The sequence below is a fragment of the Daldinia childiae genome, assembly GCF_008694065.1.
Source record: "Daldinia childiae strain JS-1345 chromosome Unknown Scaffold5, whole genome shotgun sequence".
Classification (NCBI taxonomy): Eukaryota; Fungi; Ascomycota; class Sordariomycetes; order Xylariales; family Hypoxylaceae; genus Daldinia; species Daldinia childiae.
The window spans coordinates 2,526,525-2,547,263 of record NW_022984646.1 but is presented as its reverse complement, the minus strand read 5'-3'; the positions used below and the strand labels follow the sequence as shown (position 1 = coordinate 2,547,263).

Below are 20,739 nucleotides of genomic sequence, written 5' to 3'. Positions count from 1 at the left end.
AGAATACATACGGCAAACGAAGATTAGGTACCTACATGTATATAGCTCTCATGTTAACGTCTTAGTACTGGTTATTATGTAGGTACTTAAGTCTTAGGTAAATACAACCATGTAGATCCATCGCGCATGGTACGCCTAAAGTATCTCCCTAAAGAGATGAAGCTAGAGTATCGCTTTACATGAGATGTTCTATACTTTTAGTCTGTCTTATTAGGTACCATAGGATAAAATGGTACTATTATGAAGACGTCGATAAGAGAACGTACTTGGAAACAACTCAGCATCGGCCCGACTTTTATTCCGCGTAATTATAAACCCTGGCAAAAAAAAAAAAAAGTATTTGAACCCACAAACATTTCCCTCCTAGTCACTAGACTAACAAATAGACAAAAAAAGCAAAAAAGAAAGGGTTGCTAATCCCAGAAGACTGGGAAGCATCAGGAATTGAGCCCGATGCGGGGGTCGAACCTTTAAGGCGACGTTAGCATTAAATACAACCGACTGTGTGAAGAACCACAAGATGTGGATGAACAAACTTACCCGCAACCTTGAGATTAAGAGTCTCACGCTCTACCGATTGAGCTAACCGGGCGGTGGGATGACTCGTGGTAAATACCGATATAATGGGCCTGGCTACGGTTGGTTAGTGGTTAGTGGTTAGTACATAATAGGGCCGACTAAGATCTTCTGGGATGGATACAAGGTAGCTCTAGCTCTCTACTTTTCTATCGGCATGGACGCGGATATAGGCGTACGACCTTTTATATTTAGGATGGCTTCGTATCCGCTGCTAGGGTCTTCATGGAGTAAACTTGATAAAACACCAAATACGAGGATCGACAATAACCTATTGTCCCTACAGCTCGAATATTTCGTGTAAATAGTTGGGTGTGTCATTACGTTCTTCTAGGGGCGTAGACAATTAATTATAGAGATACTATTCACATAAGAACATAGGAAAATCTACTTCGGACGTGCTTCGCTATACTATAGATACAGAGCTCAAGTCTGAAAGCTCGGGTTCGTAAAGAATGACGTGTTAGCGATTAGCATCTGGCCTTGAATACACAGCAAGCACATATCAACGCGCTTCATAAGAAGTTTATTTAAATCATATCTTTGACTATTAGATATAACCAGTCATGAAACCTAATCCATCCCAAATCCATGGCGCAACTAGGTATTTACGCAATGACATGACTTGACAAGAGCATAACTCATCTAACGTGTTCGACATGCCCTTAAAGTAACGAAACCATTATCCTCGTCCTCTACCCCTTCCGCGGCCGCGGCCACCTCGACCACCCCGATTGAAATGACCACCCCTACCGCCTGAACCGCCTCTACTGGGCGACTGATTGAATGCTGGCGGACGCGGAGGTAGAGATGTAGGCGCAGATGGCAATGAACCCTGATATCCATTCCTCTGGGAGGGTGGTGGCGGTCCTGGCGGGAGAGGTGGTTGCCAAGACGAGTTACCGTTGCCTTGAGAGTACGAGGGTGGTGGCGGAGGCGAGAACTCTCTCTCGTTCTGACGTCTATAACTCTGGTCGTTATTGCGACGCGATCGGGTGCGGTTGCTACTTTGTCCTAAGGATCCGATATTGCTTGCTATCCTGATCTGACTTCGAGTCTCTGACTTTCTGATAGGCGCATGAACAAGCTCTTCTTCTGACTCGTCACTAGAGATGAAGTGAGTATGTATCTGCTTTCTTGCCCTTCCAAGAATGTGGAAATCTTCTTTCCGGTCCACGCCGACCCAAGCGATAGCAGTATTCTGGCTATTCTGGTCTATGTAAAGAAGGCGATTAGCTTGCGACCACGTCGTCTTTCCTGTCACCTTATCTCCCCTATCTGGTAATCCACACTCTGGCCCGTAATGGCCTTCGCCGCCGCAAGTGTAGCAGAAAGCCGGGACATCCTTGACCTTCGGGTGAGAATCAGTCGTTGGAGCGAAGCTCCTCCATATTTCAGAGCACCATTCTTCTGCGTGCCCGGCGCCGCATATTGCACAACCGCCTTGCTCATCCGACGCGAGGGCAAGTTTTTCCTCACAGCTTGCGCTGCTATGTCCTAGTTGGCGGCATTTGGAACACCTCTGTTTTGTGGGACAGCCGAACAAAGCATGTTCCTGGCTCCCACAGAATTTACAGTTACGTTGTGGACATTCGTGAGCATGATGCCCAATTCCGGAGCATGACAGACAGTGCTGAGCTGGATCTTCTGCCCACGGAAAATACCTTCGCTGTTGTCGCAGTTCGTCTTCGTCGCCTAATACTTCCTCTCGTTTATCTGTAACGGGGGTAGTATCTTCTTGACTGGGTTCATTGGCCGAAGTAGCCTTGTTTTTTTGGTATTTTTACCTCTTCGTGTTTGAAACTGCTTAACCTTTTTCTTAACTAGCTCCCCAAGGCTAGCATCATCTATGGCCTCTTGTGCCGCACTTGTAGCAGCGTCAGCATACTTTTTAGCGCCCTTGAAAAGATTCGCTCTTTTGAGGTTTAGATGGTTAGTGAATCCTTCTCGGACCACTTTGGTAGATACGCGGTCAACTCCCTTCGCATTCCTCTCGAGAAATGCAAGAATCCAGGTCTGGATTCTGTCGTTGAAGAAGTCGGCCGTATGAGCAGAATGCTTCTTGGCTCGAAAATTCAGATGAGGCAGATACCATGTGTATCCGTCGACGATAAATCCCACGGGCGACTGATCCTCAGGCGATTCAGTTGGTGGTCTATAGTCTCTATCCCTCTCGTCGTCATCATCTTCTCTGGCAGCTGAGTTTGGAGGAAATAGGTGTGCGGCTGGCTTCCCAAATGACGTTCTTGCACCTAGACTGAGCCCTTGGTTCCAGCCTGAATGTTGAACAGGCTTGCTCCCGGTCTTGTCAATGAAGAAAGTTTGGTCCGATTCATCAGACTCCTGAGGCTTAGCCATGGGGCTGTCAATCTCACCATCCTCGGAAGGCTCATGCGCAACGTTGTCAGGGGCATGTTTTTGGAGGGACTTGCTACAACCTCGGTGATAGGTTGGGCATGTGCTGGACTAGGATTTGGACTCGACTCTACTATTTCGCCGTCGTCCAAATCTGAGTCATCACCACTATCGGAATTGCCCGTTTTCTGTTTCTTCAATGCTGGTAACGAAGTATCCTTCTGATGATCTTCATCATCAGATGGGGATAAGCCCTTTAGCTGCTCTGCATAGTCGCGCGACCGCTTTTGGCTCGATAAGCTACTAGGAGTATCTATACCGCCCTGGCCGGAGTTAGGGGCAGATCCCTCGGTAGCGCCGCTCATCACAGTTTAGTGAAGGGGCCGCGATAATAAAGTGTAATGATGATGTGTGGATGAGGAATGGGGATGGGGATGGGGGAAAAAAGAGTGAAGCCCACAGGCGTGAAATACGTTGTGTGGGGCAAAATAATGCAGTACCAAAGTTTACCTGCTGTGATCTTGCCGCAACCGCCGAGTTCTTGATACGAACTATAGGTTGAAGTTGCGCAAGACGGGCGAAATGATAAGATTAGGTACCTAAGGAAATATCCTTTTCAAACAAAACCCTTTCCTCTCTTAAAATAGCATAAGGTCGCATTTAGATCTTAGGGACGGGAGTGATCTTCCCTTGCGGATCGCAACTTTGAAAATGCGTCGTGAAAAGTTTCGGGGGGTGGGTAGGTTAGATAAAAATATGTAATTCATCAAATTGATGAGTGTTGATGATGCGGCTCTTCGAATGTTTTTCTGAAATTAATGCACCCTGGTAACAAGTTGTTACTTGGTACATGTATCGTACAGTGTTAATATGAATACGATTGCGTACTCTTACCGTACTGCCGGGGGCAATAAATGGATGTATGTATGTCCAAATGGTAGCAGATTTCACTGTGGCGATCTATAAATTGAAACGCGCTAATCATGTAACCAGTATATAGTAGCATTTATCGGGGCTGCATACTGTTTTAGATTGATGAGTTAATTCATCTAAGCAAATATAGCCTAAAAAAAGAAGAAGAATTCTAGTCGAATTCCGCGGAGCCCGACTGCTTGGGAAGGAATGGAAGACTACATCGAACATCACGTGATCTCGTGAGACTCTCTGTGTACCCCTGACCCTTATAGCGAGTACCTAGGTAGTACCTTTGAGGAAAGCTCAAAGCAAGATTACTTACCAGGTACTTTATATGACCGGAGACCCAGCAAATCCCCGAAATCTCCAACTGCAGCCACGCGGTCCAGGCTGTGCAGACTAATAGGTACCTAATACGTATTAGTTACGAAATTGAGAAATTGGGGGTAACTCATTGGTAATTGGCAGTCGTTCCCACCCCCTTGTCCAATGGAAGTCTTCAAATCTTGGCCCTTAGCCTTTAATCCTTGTACCTATCCCGTAAACCTGTCCTTGTTCAAATGCTGCTGATTTACTTCGCTGCTACTCTTTGATCATCACCTTCCATAACCATTCTTGTCTCTAGGTATTACCTGATCCTACCTAACCTCTCTCTCTCTAACCTTTTAACATTCTTCTAAACTTCGTGATCTCCCACTTTATTCGTAATACGCTTCAGCTAATTGTATTCATCGTCAATCAATTATTTCCACTCTTCGTCTTTTCCCCCAGTCAGGGGGGTTTACGGTATTAGAAACTCTCGTCGCTCCATCTTGCATCATCTCGCATTAGACATTCGATCCTTCATGTCCTTCACGACTCCTCTCCTAACACGGCATCTCTAGCTTTCCTTACTCTTTGGCATCGGCTGCATTCTCTGCGATACCCTTTAGACTACTCGGTCTTCTACTATTCCGCCTCCGTGTCCAGCACTCGACTTGGCTAGTCTCTCCTTTCTTCGAGTATCATCACAATATCAACATTCTACTCGCATCCGATTTCCTCGGTACGCCGAAGAAAAATTTAGTTATCCAGGTCGAATTGTCTGGATGACGAATAAATCCGAAAATAACAATTCGAATTCTCCTCCCAATACCGCCAAAGTGTCTTCCCCAATCCTTATTCCCCGCACCGTCTCTTACGACGTTGGTACAAATCCTCCAAGACGGGGAGGTACCACCTATCTCGATATGGGTGATTCTAAGTCAGCTAGGAGGCGGAGATCGAGCAGCATCCTTCAGATATATCAGGAACCTCAAGAGCCGATAGAGCAGTTGAACGACCAGTCCACTCTCCCGAATCTCAATGCGAACTGGGTCAACGCTAAAGGTATGTCAAGATGTTGCAATATAGGGATATACTCCCCAGGCTTATTATAGCTTTTATGGCCTGACTATTTTAGCATTGGAAAAATTTAACTAATAAGAGAATATCAACAGGGGCGTGGACCATCCACATTGTTCTGATCGTTGCGCTCAAGATTCTCTGGGATGTTATACCCGGTGTCTCCCAGGAGACGTCCTGGACCTTGACCAATATTTCCTATATGTTCGGCTCCTACATTATGTTCCACTATGTTCGCGGTGTACCTTTCGACTTCAATAGCGGCGCATATGACAATTTGAATATGTGGGAACAAATCGACGATGGCGCACAGTACACCCCCGCCAAGAAATTCTTGCTTAGCGTTCCTATTGTGCTCTTTCTCCTAAGTACACACTATACCCACTACGACCTCACATATTTTACTATCAACTTTCTAGCCGTGCTAGAGTAGTTATACCGAAACTACCCTTTGTAGGATCCCCAATACCGTACCTGACTTTCAAGTAGACGTACTAATATACCATCTTATAGAGTCATCGCATGAGAGTCGGCCTATTTTCCGGTGTGCCAGAAGAGTAAAAAGACGATGGTACCTAGCATATTCGTGCCGGCGTTTGAAAAATGGTTGTGGGTTTGGGAGGCTGCGAGTCATTAATGGGGATAATACATAAAAGTAGAGGGGGTAGGAGGTGATGGTTAAACCGAACATCGATTATAAGACCAAATCAGTCAAGAAAACATCATATCCCACGACTGTGCATATTGCCCCTTGTTTCGATATATCTTCCCCCGCCGAGTTCTCTGACTCTTTTCAATCCCGACTCAACCCTCTTGACCATGGCTATGCTTCTTTTATCGATAGTGTGAATAGTGTAAGCTTTGGTGATGCCAATACCTGTTAAGGTAATGACACCAAATGCGGCGTATTATCATCTGTCTTGGCCTAATATGGAAATTCTCATCTCCTATCCAGCTGCGAAGGTAGCCGCATTTGATCATTATTCCGTAAAGCATGACTTTGCACAAACTTAACACAAGGGTTCACCTAACACAATCCAGACTTGTAGGCTCTGTGCTGCCCGTAGCTCGACATGGTATATTGGTCTTCAATTTATGAACCTGCTAATTATAGCAATCATTACCATTTTATGTCAAAGCGTCACAGCTACCTAACTTATCTATATCTCTACTGTTAACATTTTACCATTGGAACTCGTTCACATCTTTCTGTTTCTCTTCCGCTTCTATCATTTACCTTATACTTTAAACTACTCTCTATAACTAGCAAGTCTTCACTATGTCTCGAATGTCGATTTCATCTAGTTAAGAGTTGGCTACTGGAGATGAGAAGCGCAATGACCAGCGGCATACTGGTTACTATCTATGGCCTAGTGGGATCTACCTCCCCTGTTACGAAGGGTCTGGATGCTATCGTCAATGCTTCGAAAGTGGGTTCGCCCCTCATCCCCTATATATCCTTACACCATCGAATTTTATTATATGTAGAGCCCCTAATCCACCGTATAAGCGAGGAATAACGCGCGCATCGGTAGAGAAGTGCCTAATCACCCCACCCGGAGCTCGGTCCATGGCCGGGCGAAGATACGGAGGCCGAGGAGGATTCGAATACTGAGGATCCACTGCCGGCGATACGCAGTCGTTCCCTTGCTATTTCTCCTCCTATCAATATATCGTATGGTAACGACGCGTCATTCATCAAAAGACGGATGGCAGCTATGTCCGATTCCTATATCGCTTTAATCACCACTATGGTATTGGAGATGTTTTTTTTAATAACAGCTCTTCTTGTAACCCCATAAGTCGACGGCCCTCATGACCGACATCGGACAAGTTTCAATTTACAATATTATCGAAATCATAGACAATAATGATCGGTTAGAGTCAGTTATGATATAAGCGCTACCTAATGCAGTGTAATCTCAAATGATGGGTATATCAACCAACGGCATAGATTACGAGGAGGGTGAGGCCAAAGCTAGATAGAACTTTCGATATGCTGACCAAAGTTTACGTGGGTTTGGTTATAACCTCTCGGATATCCGAGCTTGCATCGGCATTGCATTCGTATGACGGTATGGTTCTGTATAAACTATACGTATTTAGAATTTAGGTTGTATGCAGCAGCAAAGTCTCTAAATGAAATGACTTTGAATCACATATTCACAGAATTTGTAGGTAAAATATATACAATAGGTAGATTGGTGATCATGACTTGCTAGGAAAATAAATCGGGACAAGGCATTGTGTAACTAACGGTTGAGACTCGGCTCCCCCACTGTCAAAGTCGGAGATAATCTTATCTGATCCGGGTTGCATGACTCTTGAAGATCGGATTTAGTCTATCAAAATACCCTACCAAATACGGGGTTCAACTTTCGGCTCCGGGATCGGTGTAAAATAGAGTAGGAGCTCTTTCTTGTTAGTTGCCTAAGTTAGCATGGTTCGTGATACATGTACCGAGGATCATGACCAAGTGCATGACCAAGTATTATACTAGTGGGGGTGACGCCATATTACTCACTTAGATACCTAGGTAGGTACATAGTGTATAAGTAGGTAGCTACGGTAGAGTGTCACTTCCGAAATTCATAAAATCCATGTCAGCTATCAACAATCAAGTGCCGCTATTTCCCCAGAGCTCTTGACAATTTCTTTATTTAACTCCCCTTCAAAACACCAATTAACAAGTTTTCTTCAACCTACCCTCTTCAAAGACTCTTCAACACCCTTTGTCCCCTCCACCAACTTCAACGTATGTATCTACCCATGTTACTATATTCCTCACTTCATAAAGAATAGGTACCTACCTACCTTTGTCAGATATCTAACCATCTTATGTTAGACACCGACTAACATAATCATTTAACCAATAAATTACCGGCAATATGAAGTTGGGAACAACGTCTCTCTACGCCACCGAGGCCCTAGGTGGAGAGTTACCCGGTACTCTGAATTTCAATCACTTTCTCTTCCCGAACCTATCAAAGATTACCATAATCGAATCTTTACGGAGCGCGATGACTCCAATTATATGATCTCAGCCTTCCAGTCTCAGGCCCTTATCTTCTTGGCTCGAGCCATTGGCGCTAAACGAGGTAAGTTTATAAATAGCACACTAAAGTTTACCGTACTTTGGAATATAACTAACAAAATTGGCAGTCCTTGAGATTGGTGTTTACGTTGGGTACTCGGCTAGTATGTAATATCCAGATCCATTTCTCCTTTTAGCCTATCTCGGGAGTTGGTGCTCCAAAATCATATTCGCCTAGGATCGATTACTCCGAAACTTGGCCGAATCATCTCGGCTTGTTGACAATTACTAACATCGTAACAGTGGTTTGGAGTCACGCTGTCGGCCCTCAGGGTAAAGTTACTGGCCTCGAGTACAGCGAAGAGTATGCCAAGTTGGCACAGGAAGCTTGGAAGGATCGAGGTTACGAGAATATCGATGTACATGTCGGTCCTGCCGCTGAGACGTAAGTAACTCTATTCCCCCTCCTATTTCTCCTCGGCCTACAACTAACCTAATATTCTTGGATACCAATAGGCTCACTAAGCTCGCTGATATAAGTGAACCTTATGATATCATCTTCATTGATGCAGATAAGACGGGCTATAGCGGCTACCTACGCCAGATCCTAGAGATGTCGGCACCGGGTGCTAAGAATCGACTCCTCCGCCCGGTGGCCATCATTGCGGCGGACAACACACTACGCCAAGGCTTAGTTGCTGATCCTAGTGAGAGCAACCCATGGCGACCCGCCGACTTCGATAACCCTGAGTCCTTCCAGGCCATCGCTGTAGCTGCCATTAGCGAGTACAACGATCTCGCGGGTGATAACGACCGTTTAGAGACATTTCTCATCCCTCTTTGGGACGGCCTTCACTTGTCCAGACTGGTGGACTAAGTTAGTCATGGGGAACTTGAGCCTGCTTGATTGCGACATCGCGGCTTCATTTTCATTAGCATCTGTGGAGCTTTTTGATTCGAGAAATTAAGAAATATGCCTAATCGCCTACTAAAGTCCGGAATGAGATATAAGACTTACAAGATTGGTTCATAGGCTCTATAGGGAGACAATCAAATTGATTGCGGAATATAAAACTCTAAAACATTACGTCTTTAATATTAAGGGTCCATAACACAACCCGCGTAATACCCTTGACTCGCTAGGCAGTTAACTTAATAGTTCCCATACTATTTATGATTTAAACATAAATAGCCCAAAATTCTTATTTTGGGTGTTTAGTATTGGCTATTAAATTCGTCGACTATTAAACTTTTGTATATCCGCCCCTTTTAGGATCTAGCATTGTTTGAACTTTGGAGTATAGAAGTATTCAAAACTTTATAGAAATCCAGAAATTGTAATAAGTATTGCTATACTGTATTGCCGTCTCATTTTCGAAGCTTGTGCAAGACTTTTAATCTCCAATTTGGCATTTTATACATTGTGGCTTAGATTGAAGCGAACACATGAAGTAGACTAATAATGAGTACTTTATAAGGTATTTGAATACTTTCCATGTATATAGCAACCTCTTCAAGAGGCTTCAAGGGGGTTTCACAAAGTGGTTATACAGTAGGCATTGGCCATCTATGATGAATGGTGCTGTCTCATTACTTCCGTCCTTATTGGATGAAAGGCTTAGAGAGCAATTAGTCATGCTAAGATGGTTCGATTTATAGGAAGGCAGATTACCCTCAAATGATACCGTGTTGAGTTACGTATATAACCTTTACTTGGTAATGTCAATGGCCTCTTAGCCCTGAAGAACCTCCAATTAGATTTAAACCATACGTTGGATTTTTGTGTACAAAAATAGCACTGAGACTTGTCTTAGCATCCAAGTCAAACACATATACATCTCTAGTGTGGTGGCTGAACTGTCGTGTAACATTGCCATCCGAGGGTGACATATATATACCTGATAGGTAGGTACCTCTTTGGCAGAGAAGAGGTAAAATGATGCCTATACCATTCGTGTAACCCATACCAGTCAGACTTGGCAAGTCGGACCTAGGTATGAGTGCATTTATTATTGCCTCCGTATTCTCATGCTCAGTCTATGTTTCCTAGTAGTTACCCCTATATGGTCAGCTGGGGCTGTCGAGTATCGATGCATGTGAGCTTAGCCCCATTGATTCTTATAACCATCTAAAGTATACCTAGACGCCACTTCGCGTTTATAGTGCCGGCATAAGTCTTCATAGGCTCCCCATGCTGTTTGAGGTGTTGGTGGCTTGAATCCTCGACAGAAATGCAACCATCCAATCTTAAAGATGAGTAAGCTGGCGAAGCTTTGTCGATCTAGTGTTAATTCATTTAATTCCTGGCCCTCGCTCTGTATCTCTACTACTCTACGTTTCAATTTACGGCACGACTATAAGTAAATCTGGAAAGAGAAATAGCTGAACCAATGGCCATATTCTATTGTTAAAAAAAGCTCATATGAAAGGAGCCCACCATATTTCATGGTATATTTGAAAACAGGTGAGCCCCCGATATATAGTCTAGATATGCCGCCCCCAACCGCCCCACGCATATCTGTACTTCCCACCTTGGCCAGCCGCATAAGTCCTATAAACCAAGTAAATGTTAACCAGACCGATAGTTTCATTAGAATGTCCGAGTATATATAGGTATATATATGAAAAAGGTTGGTCACACGGCCCATGGGGTCTAACTCATACGAGAACCAATACCTGGCCTACTTCTAATATAGAGCTTAACGCGAATAATACCTATGTAGATAATAAGGACTGCAGCCCTATTGTTTCACTCCTACAATATCGGTTCTAGTTGGCTCTGATATGCATACCATGAGCCAATACTAACCATTCGATCGTCGACTCCGCCCCAGCCCCGTCGGGGATTGTTATGTAACATGTTTCCGTGAACTGCGCCGGGTGTCCAGAAATAGACAGGCCAATTGCCCTGGATTTATCTCATAGTGGCCATAACCAGGACGCTCGCTGTAAATTTTAATTTTCCGGACTTTAATAGTAAATCTAAAAGCTGGCATTTAGAAACCTACCTGACAACTTACCTAACCGTGAATTGTCGATTTGTAGAGGACGAAGATATACTCGCGATACCCTAGACTTGTGTGGGTAAAATGGTCGCTTTTCTCCGCATTATGAGGCCAAAGGCTTCCATACGTCGCCGATCTCCGACGTGGCTAGAGAGTTCCCAGGTGTCATTCCGAAGGGCGGAGAAAATACAAAACCCCATACACCAGGCGACGGTAGCAGTAGGTCGACCTCGACCTCTAGTGAAATATCATCTACTACGTCTAGTTTTACAACTATACTTCCTAACTATAGCGCTACATCTCTCTCCAAACATCCGAATTTAGCTACACCTACACTGGTGTCTTCTCCTACATCTCCGCTTGCGTCTAATCCTACAGGGAACACATCATCTAATGATACAAGCCCGAATCCGTACAACACGCTATTAAGCAGTGCGAGCTCAAGTTCACAAACCCCGTCATTAGATAGTGGAAACCCGAGCCAACAAATTCCCACCTGGGCCATTCCATTAATCGTTATTGTTGGGCTAATAGTACTCGTATTCCTCGCGTCATTAGCCATATTTGGCTTCAGAGAGCGGCGAAGGAAAAATGAAATAAGAGGCAAAGACACAAGCTACGCGCGTGCCCTATGTCGGGCAGGAACTGTGGCCACCGGTTTGTTCATCCCGATCTGGATTGTCAAGCAGTACCACAGGTCGCAGAAAATCGAGAACCAGGAACAGCAGGAGATGTACGACTCGCAAATCCCGGCGTATGGAAAGCTCGAGGAGCAGAACCGACAGTCAGAAGAAATCGTTGCGAGTACACCCCCCGTGCACCCGCCAGAAACTGCGCTCTCGCCGGCGACACTAGAAAGGGGGACCTCCGTCGTCTCATCCCTATCATCGTCTACTCGAAGTCAAGGTCGATATGAGAGATTGGATATGCCCCCGTCGCCGATGTCGGAGGATGGGCTGTACCCATGGAAGTCGAATGATCCATCAGAGGCGGCGTCGGGAAAGATTGAGAAACAGGATGCCAGTACAGGGCCGGCGGAAAAGACCAGAGTGGAAACACCGCTGGCTCGGAGATCGGATTCAATGTCAGAAAAGAGGGGAGCAGGAGACTGATATTTTGGTGATCAATCAAGTAAATGTCATTTAGCAAATTGAATAAAGTCTTGCTTTATTACGAGGACTAGGACTATTATCGGCATAACTGTCAAAATTAAACTCAAAGGTCGAAGATTTCAAAGGCTTATAATATTTCTAATTTCTAAGACCCCCTATTACCCCTAATATAGTCTCAGATGTACGACCATCAAACTAGACCTTGACGAAAGTTATAGTGACGTACTTGTAATGTACTATAGTTAGTATGTAGATACTACTAAGATGGTAGTTGCTACTAAAGCAGCACTTATTTATTTCTCCTTCCTACATAGCTAAGTACAACTAAATAATTATAAATAATCGGATGATCTCCAACGAGGTAAGTCTCTGAAGGAAACACTAGTTCTAAAGTTTACGTTTGTAATTTACGAAGGATCCTTTAGGTTCATGAGTAAAAGTGGTTGGGCTATATATCTATACTATATAGATCTATGCTTGTTCCTGGTTATCTCTACTTATACGCTGACAGAGAAGGTGCTTTAGAATCAAATCTTTTCTATTAACTACGTGAAAAGAAGAGCAAGCGTTTTGTTAAGAATATAACCAAAGCTGTAAAATTATTCGTCAGTCTTTTTTTTAATTAATCAATTATTCTTAAATTCCATTAGTTTTATTCCATGACTTTGTGGTCTGTAGTTAATGTTATTCTGGAGGTAGCTAGACTAAAGTAATTACGTTTTCATATATTTTACGTATAAATTACCAGTATTTACTTTCTTTTTGGATAGGAATAAATAGCGGATTAATAAAAGATATTAATTTTACTCTATAACATCACAGACGAGGTATGGCGGGTCTTATTTAGGGGGGCTGGAGGGGGTATCTCAATTTATATCCATGAGTATAACTGGGTATGAATGGTTCTTAATCCGTGCTACCAATCTGCGGAAGAGTGCTGCTATTAGTACCGGCTAGTCTCATGGAGAGGGTTCTCTGTAAATTTATGTTGCCACCCCAGCATCCTGATAACATCCATCACATCCATACTCTTGAAGTGTACTTCTAGTGACGGATAGATCTTGGGGATTGCGGGGGCAGGGTCCGGTTCCCTTGTGCTGGGGACAATTAACAGCATGTACATTGTACGACTGCACGAATCTAGTGCGGTCGCACCTCGAGCTTTTTTATACACTACTCTCGTGTAGCAACTCATCTTGACGGGTGGTGCTGCTAGTTCGTCGTAGCGATAACTCCCCAAATGACCGAATATTTTCTTAGGATGTTGTTTGGACTGGCGAACAAGGTGATGGTATGATGGTAGATGGTGGGTGGTTGATGGTTGGGAGAATGGAAACGAAAGATGCCCTCTCTCTTACTGAGAATATATAGTTTTTTCCCTTTGGAATTGGACGGTAAGGTAGGAGGGCTACAGCATATCATTGACCCTTATGCTAAAATCACTGGCTAAATATTGACGAAAGCTTTTATTCAACAGTATTCAACAGTACCTAATCTATCAAGAGGCTGAAACCAAAAGATGTGATCTATTGAAGATGTTATCCTGGATGCTTATAGACACAAAGTAATGAAGTTCCTGATTTAGGTAGTTATTGATTTAGTATTCAGTCAAGAGTTATCATACTATATTACTCGAGTTAGAGGGTGGTAGTTATAGCTCGTGATCGTGAAATTAGTTTCTGAGTAGACGAAATTAGATTATAGAGATATTGGTCATTAAAATCGAAATTTTCTGTCCCGCGTATCATCGGAAAATATTCATATTAACTAGAATAAGTTGAAGTATTCAAGCTGTATGGTTGTGAATCATATAGCCATAGTGACCCAGGCATCGGTTTAGGTAGTTGTAGCTTGCGTACAAATTTATAAATAATAGTTAGATCCTAATTCTGTAATACTAATACAACAATTATGTAACCATTGAATCCCATAGTGAGGTGATTTAGAAGTATTAGCTGAGGTATTGATTGATTCGTTGTCTTTAAATTGGCTATTTATCTACCGAGGCTCTTTAGTAGACTAGTATCTTGGTAAGTGATTGGCATGGCGTGTGTTCGTCAGTCGAGTTATTATGCCTTAAGTTTACTTAAGGTTTTGTGTCGAGAGATTTTTAATATGCTGTAGGTAAAGCTTTGTCAGCCTTGCATCCTTCGAAAGATCCCTTAGTTTAATGAGTGAAAGGGGGTGGGTAGGCTAGAAAACTTTATGCTTAGAAAAGCATCTTACAATTTTACATGAGGCATTCTAAAATGTTAATTGTATTAGAATACAAAGATATAACTAATAGAGGACACTATACTAATGAGAACATGGCATGGAAATCTTTTTGTTATGCTTACTTACTGATGCGAAGAGACATGCGGACACAAGTCACTAAAATACTGGAGTAATAACGGTATAGTTTGGTCCCAGAAGAAAAATAGATATAGGGAAAGTAACGAGCCAACAAATAGGGTCTATAAATAAGGAGAGAATTACTAATTACACAGATTACCTGTACATAAACACTAATATCAGTCATTTATAATAATAAGACAAACTACCAAGACTGAATTACAGCATGCGTAGTAAATTTCGTATACAGGCAAACTTACCTAAGTACAGCAAAATAATCATTTACAATGGTACAATGGTTAAGCTAAGCCGTCAGCTTTAATCTTTCTTATACACATTATTAACATCATCAAAATTTGCACAAGTGATATAAAACTTTGGGTATGGTTTTGTGATATCGTCTATTGGTGGCTTATACCAGGTCCTGGTAGCCATAACCATAAGACTAAAAACTGTAAATCATCGCGAAATAAACTGCCCATCTTGCATCCCCTAGACGCCCATTCCCCTAAGAACATTTGCGTATCTTTGTTTTGTGGCAACTATAAGCTCCGAACGCTGACTAAATATTTGTCATTCTTAGTGGTATCCCCTGGGATGGTGCCTGGGGATCAAGCCCCTCCTGTTCAAAAGACGAGTTAGTATTATTGTTAGGAGTTAAGCTATGAATGGTTCTCAATACGTACTGCCAATTTACGGAGGAATGCTCATGTTAGTGCCGGCTGGCCTCATAGAGAGGGTTCCCCATGCAACTATGACATCCTACCGCGCGGAGTGTGATTTCACTGCTTATCCCTGCAGTTATCACAACCCGTCACGGAAATTTTAGTTTTATAGACCGGTAGATTGTAGGGGGAATAAGTGCAAATTCCGGACCCATATGTTATAGGGCAGGTAAGAGAATGTACGTCATGCGTCTCCTTCACTGATTCAGAGCCACATATTTCGCATTGATTCAGCGTTACTTTTCTCTCGCAACCCGACATGGTGGTTTGTCTTGCTAGATCGTAGTATTGAGGGCCTTAAAGGAGTTGCTGAATGCTTTTCAGGGTGTTGTTTAGACTGGCGAACAAGGTGTTGGTATGCTGGTGTGTTGGTGGATAGTTAGAAGAATGGAAAGGAAAAATGCCCTCTCTTACTGAGTTTATATAGTTTTTTTTTCCTTTGAAATAGGACGTGAATGTAGAGGACTAGAGCATATCATTCACCTTTACGATAAATCACTGGCTAGATATTCATGTATACTTTTATTCAACAGTATTCAATAATATGTATCATGAGGCTGAAACTGAAAGTTGTTATTTATTGAAGATATTGTTTTGGCTGTTTATACGTATAATGGGATGAAGTTCCTGATTCAGGTAGTGATTTAATCTTCAGTCAATAGTTATCAAAACTATATTGCTTGAATACAGATGACACTACTAGGGTTAGAGGATGGTAATTGTATCTTGTGATTGCTAAATTGGTAGATAGTTAAATTCTAAGTAGGCGAAGTTAGCTTATGGATATGTTGGTCATTAAAATTGATATCTTCAGTCTGATGTATCATTGGAAAATATTCATAAAACTACAATGAATTAAAGTATTCAAGCTCTATAGTCGTGGATCACGTAGCTGTTCATTGATTTGCTGTTTTTAAATTGGGAAGGTTATTTGTTGGTAATTACCTTAGTGTATAACGTATTAACCTGGGCACTTTATTTAATGCTTCTTGCAATGAATATAGTTTATATCTTAGAATATGACTATTATGATGCTGTTCGTGAGTCAAGTTGTCATTTCAGATGTTAATTCCTGAACTGTTATGCTGAAGATTGAATTTAGGGGGCATATGAAGATTAAGAGGTACATGGCTACATAACTAAAAGGGGTATGAGTTATTAATAACCCTGACGTTGTACGCCACAACTCAATCCCTAAGCTAGTACCCATCATCTGATTAGCCAACGCACTAAACCGATAATAGCTTCGTGCAAGACGTCTCTACATAGCAAGCGCAATGGTTCGTGTCCGCCTATCCGTAGCTCGTACCAATACTTTAATTCATATGGATGCCTTTAATATTTATCAAATTGAATTGACAATTCCCCTTTTTCTTTCCCAAACAATTTAACAGAAACAATATTCGACGGCAACTTGCAACTTGCAACTTGCAACTTGCACAAAGCAAGGAATCGTGAAACATCCAACTTCTTACATCAAACTTACGTATTGATACGTATTGATTCCTAGAGGTACCTAACATACCCCCAAAAGTTGTTGTGGCTGAGTTAATTGCAGCTATCCTGCAGAACTGCAGACTGCAGACTGCATTAACAAGTAGCATCAGCTTATGGGGAGTAAATAGGCAGACGTATTTCTACTTTTGCGACCTCACAAATAATACCCATCGTCTTTCTCTTTACGCCTAATAATTATTTTGGCAATTGATGGAAATGTTATTACTTGTCTGAAAACTAATTTGTACGCCGGTTACTATTGATCGTCTGCGACTTCGAAAATGGCAGGGATAGAGCAACTAGAAATCCACAGCAAGGTGTGCCTCCGTCCTATTATTGGAGACATGACGATTCCCGCAAGGCCCGAGTACTAACTTCTCTTCCCGAACAGTCCTATATTGTGCGATGGGTTAAGGTCGACGAAGGCCAAACTATTTCATGGAGTGTCCAGCCGCATAAGAAGTCAATGTAAGCATATAAATCCTTTACCTTGTTCATAATAACGTCATTGTACTGACTTGAACGTGTCCTAGTAATTTTGGCATCGTTAAACACCCCGGTACCGGCGCGACAAACCCTATCCCGACATTAGACGGCACGAATACCGATGTCGAACAGGTTGATGGCCATGGAAAGGGTAATCGCTTTGCGAAGAAAGATTCCAGCACAGCTCAGGAGCAACTGGCTAGCAAGGGGTTCATTCCAGTGAAATGGTATGGGAAATGCGAGGCCGACAAAGTATCTATGGGAACATATGATGTGTTCAAGGGTCATGGGGGGATGTTCGGTTTAATATTCGATAATACCTTCTCGAAGCAAACATCCAAGACAGCGACCTTTGTTCTTCTACCTACCCTACAGGTGCACCGCCGCAAGGAGCACATCATCTTCCAAACCTCCAAGCTGGTTCCCACGCAAGTAGCAGTAGGACCAGTCTCGGAAAATCAAACTTGCATCTAGGGGATATTCCAGCCGACTCTACTGAGAGTTTACAGAGTCATCCGGCCGGCCGTCAGCGGGCCAAATCTATGGGTGCGCGTAGTGATGGAATAGCATCGTCGACTACATACACGGGTACTTTATTGAAGAGGCGGAGAAAGAAGGGCCAGGGTTATGCCCGTAGGTTCTTTTCCCTAGATTATTCATCTTGCACCATGTCATATTACCACAATCGGAACTCGTCTGCATTAAGAGGAGCTATTCCCCTAAGCCTAGCTGCAATTGCTGCAGATGAACGACGGAGAGAAATCAATATCGATTCTGGAGCAGAAGTTTGGCATCTAAGAGCATCTAATGCTAAGGAATTCAATGAATGGGCACGCGCTTTAGAAAAGGCAAGTAGAATTGCAAGGGGCCTCGAACCAATGCTTGAGGAACCTTCTCCCGAAAAGCTTACCGTGGCAACTCCAAAGCAAACCAGTTTGCCGAACTCGCAGCAAGATGAGGACCGGGATGGCAACAAGTTGAGACGTTGGTTAGCCGTATTGTCGGTACGCGAGATGCTCTGCGTCGTTTGGTCAAGGATATAGCTGTGCAGAAACAGCGCCACGCCCTCAAAGCTCACACTTATCGCAGCTTCCCCAGCAGCTATCTCAGAAGGCGGTGATGGTTATTTTACCGCAGCAGCACAGGACAAGCGCCCATTCTGGAAGAGAAAACAAAGTTCCTCGCCTCTTCCGCCAGATTCGTTGACACCAGGAGCCCCGTCGGCTTTAGCTGTTCCAACACCAGGATCGGTAGCTACAATAAGACCGAATGGGTCTAGCCACGGTGAGAAAGCGGAGCAAAACACGCACGACCACTGCGCTGCTCTTCTAAATGACTTGGATTCGGTTGTTTCGGAGTTCACCAAGTTACTTGCTAATAGCAAGAGACGGCGAATACCAATGCCCGGTCCTTCTACGTCTAGAAAAAGTCTTGAGTCCACAGCGTCAACTGAGGAATTTTTTGATGCTGAGGGAGGCGAAACGGATAGCCGAGCGCAGGTTATGATGATTGCTCGCCGTGAGAGCGATGAAGATTCCCACGAATCTGAGGCCGACGATGCTACTATTGATGACACGTCTTCGACATCGTCCGTGGAAGATGGTGAAGGGAATACAGGAGCTAGTGGTGCCGCGGCTCTTTTCCCTCTACGGCCTAAATCTCTCGCTCCATTACCGGTTGACATCGCTGTAGAACGACGAAAAACCATCCCCGCAGCTACTGTTCCGCCGCCTAGTCTAATCGCATTCTTTCGCAAGAATGTTGGCAAGGATTTAAGTACGATTAGCATGCCCGTCTCGTCTAACGAGCCTATATCGACTCTGCAGCGTGTGGCCGAACAGCTCGAGTATGCTCAGCTCCTTGACCAAGCCGCGCAGCAGAAAGCTCCAAAGGACCGCATGGTATACGTCACTGCCTTTGCTATTTCTAATCTTAGCGTCAATCGTGTAAAAGAACGTGCCATGCGTAAACCATTCAACCCCCTTCTAGGCGAAACTTTCGAACTTCTTCGTACCGAGAGTGAGGTTCCCGGTGGATTCAGGCTTATTGTTGAGAAGGTCACCCACCGTCCGTTACGTGTTGCAATGCATGCCGATGCTGCAGCCTGGTCGCTCACACAAAGCCCCGCCCCATCACAGAAATTCTGGGGTAAGAGTGCAGAGTTGACTACTGAAGGACGGGTTCGCGTAGCCTTGCGGCTCCCAGATGGCACTGATGAGCTATATTCGTGGAATATTGCGACCATGTTCTTAAGGAATGTCGTCATGGGCGAGAAATATGTTGAACCGGTTGGAACGATGACCGTATGTAATGATTCTACAGGAGCAAAGGCGAATATCGAATTTAAAACGAAGGGTATGTTCGGCGGCCGGAGCGAAGACGTTGAGGTTCAATTCTGCGATGCGGATGGAAGCCAGATTGGAACCGGCCTCGCAGGCAATTGGACGTCCTCACTTCGCCTTGTGGAGGGTGGCAAAACAACTAACAAGGAGATCTGGAAAGCTGGTCAACTCGTTCCCAACGCGCCAAACACTTACGGCCTGCCGGAATTTAGTGCCACACTTAACGAAATAACGCCCGTCGAGGAAGGTCGGTTACCACCTACAGATACCCGATTGCGTCCTGACCAGCGGCTTGCGGAACAGGGCAAGCTTGACGATGCCGAAGAATGGAAGGTAACACTCGAAGAGGCACAGCGCGCAAGGAGGAGAGATCTAGAAACTAAGGGGGAAGAGTATAAGCCGCGATGGTTCGTCAAGGTGCCTGAAGCACCCGACGGGGAAGAGTTATGGAAGTTGAAGCTTGGCAAGGAGGGCTATTGGGAGGAGAGGGCAAAAGGAGAATGGAAGGGCATTGAACGTATATTTGAAGCCCCAGCCTGATCGAACAAGAGCCTGGCCAGAGGTTAAGCCTTGTTCACAAAATAGACGACTTGGTTCCGTGCAAAAATATGCTGCGTGGTACGATTATTGGCCGCATACAAGCAGTTCTGCGTTTTAAATGTTGGACCGGGGCGGTAGAGGACAGGTCAGGCGCAAATAGAAGGACTTCGTACACATTAGATCTACGCTACGGCTTTGCTCAATAAGCAAGCAAGCTCGCATACTCTGTTTTAATCTAACATTAAGAATAGCCTGTCTTCAACTACTGGATTCTACATTCCGTCGTATTATTACTCCTATCAGTCAAACTAAGATTACCTAAGATAACGAATATATGCTATGTGATAATGGTTGTGGGGCTAGAGTATGAGGTCGTATTTGCTCTTCAATCAGGGATTTCACAGCTAGGGGGTACTAGTGAATGTAACGCTCTTC

The 20,739-nt window shown here is 43.8% G+C and overlaps 4 protein-coding genes across 4 annotated transcripts; 3 read left to right on the top strand and 1 right to left on the bottom strand.

Annotated features, from left to right (window-relative positions):
• Positions 1-1,258: 1,258 nt before the first annotated feature.
• On the bottom strand, positions 1,259-3,296 carry GL218_05827 (Protein AIR2; the record flags this gene model as incomplete). Its single annotated transcript, XM_033582518.1, has 3 exons — positions 1,259-2,341; positions 2,401-2,964; positions 3,015-3,296. 3 exons carry the CDS (start codon positions 3,294-3,296, stop codon positions 1,259-1,261), a joined length of 1,929 nt encoding a protein of 642 aa, XP_033434998.1.
• Positions 3,297-4,934: 1,638 nt separating this feature from the next.
• GL218_05826 (uncharacterized protein) lies at positions 4,935-9,140 on the top strand (the record flags this gene model as incomplete). Its single annotated transcript, XM_033582517.1, has 7 exons — positions 4,935-5,214; positions 5,325-5,597; positions 5,719-5,773; positions 8,161-8,327; positions 8,392-8,427; positions 8,567-8,708; positions 8,780-9,140. The coding sequence occupies 7 exons, from the start codon at positions 4,935-4,937 to the stop codon at positions 9,138-9,140; spliced, it is 1,314 nt and encodes a 437-aa protein (XP_033434514.1).
• A 2,859-nt stretch (positions 9,141-11,999) lies between these two features.
• On the top strand, positions 12,000-12,380 carry GL218_05825 (uncharacterized protein; the record flags this gene model as incomplete). The annotated part of the gene is made up of 1 exon (XM_033582516.1): positions 12,000-12,380. The coding sequence occupies one exon, from the start codon at positions 12,000-12,002 to the stop codon at positions 12,378-12,380; it is 381 nt and encodes a 126-aa protein (XP_033434503.1).
• A 4,837-nt stretch (positions 12,381-17,217) lies between these two features.
• On the top strand, positions 17,218-20,304 carry GL218_05824 (Oxysterol-binding protein like protein C23H4.01c; the record flags this gene model as incomplete). The annotated part of the gene is made up of 5 exons (XM_033582515.1): positions 17,218-17,253; positions 17,328-17,404; positions 17,470-17,860; positions 17,932-18,410; positions 18,480-20,304. 5 exons carry the CDS (start codon positions 17,218-17,220, stop codon positions 20,302-20,304), a joined length of 2,808 nt encoding a protein of 935 aa, XP_033434299.1.
• Positions 20,305-20,739: the final 435 nt, after the last annotated feature.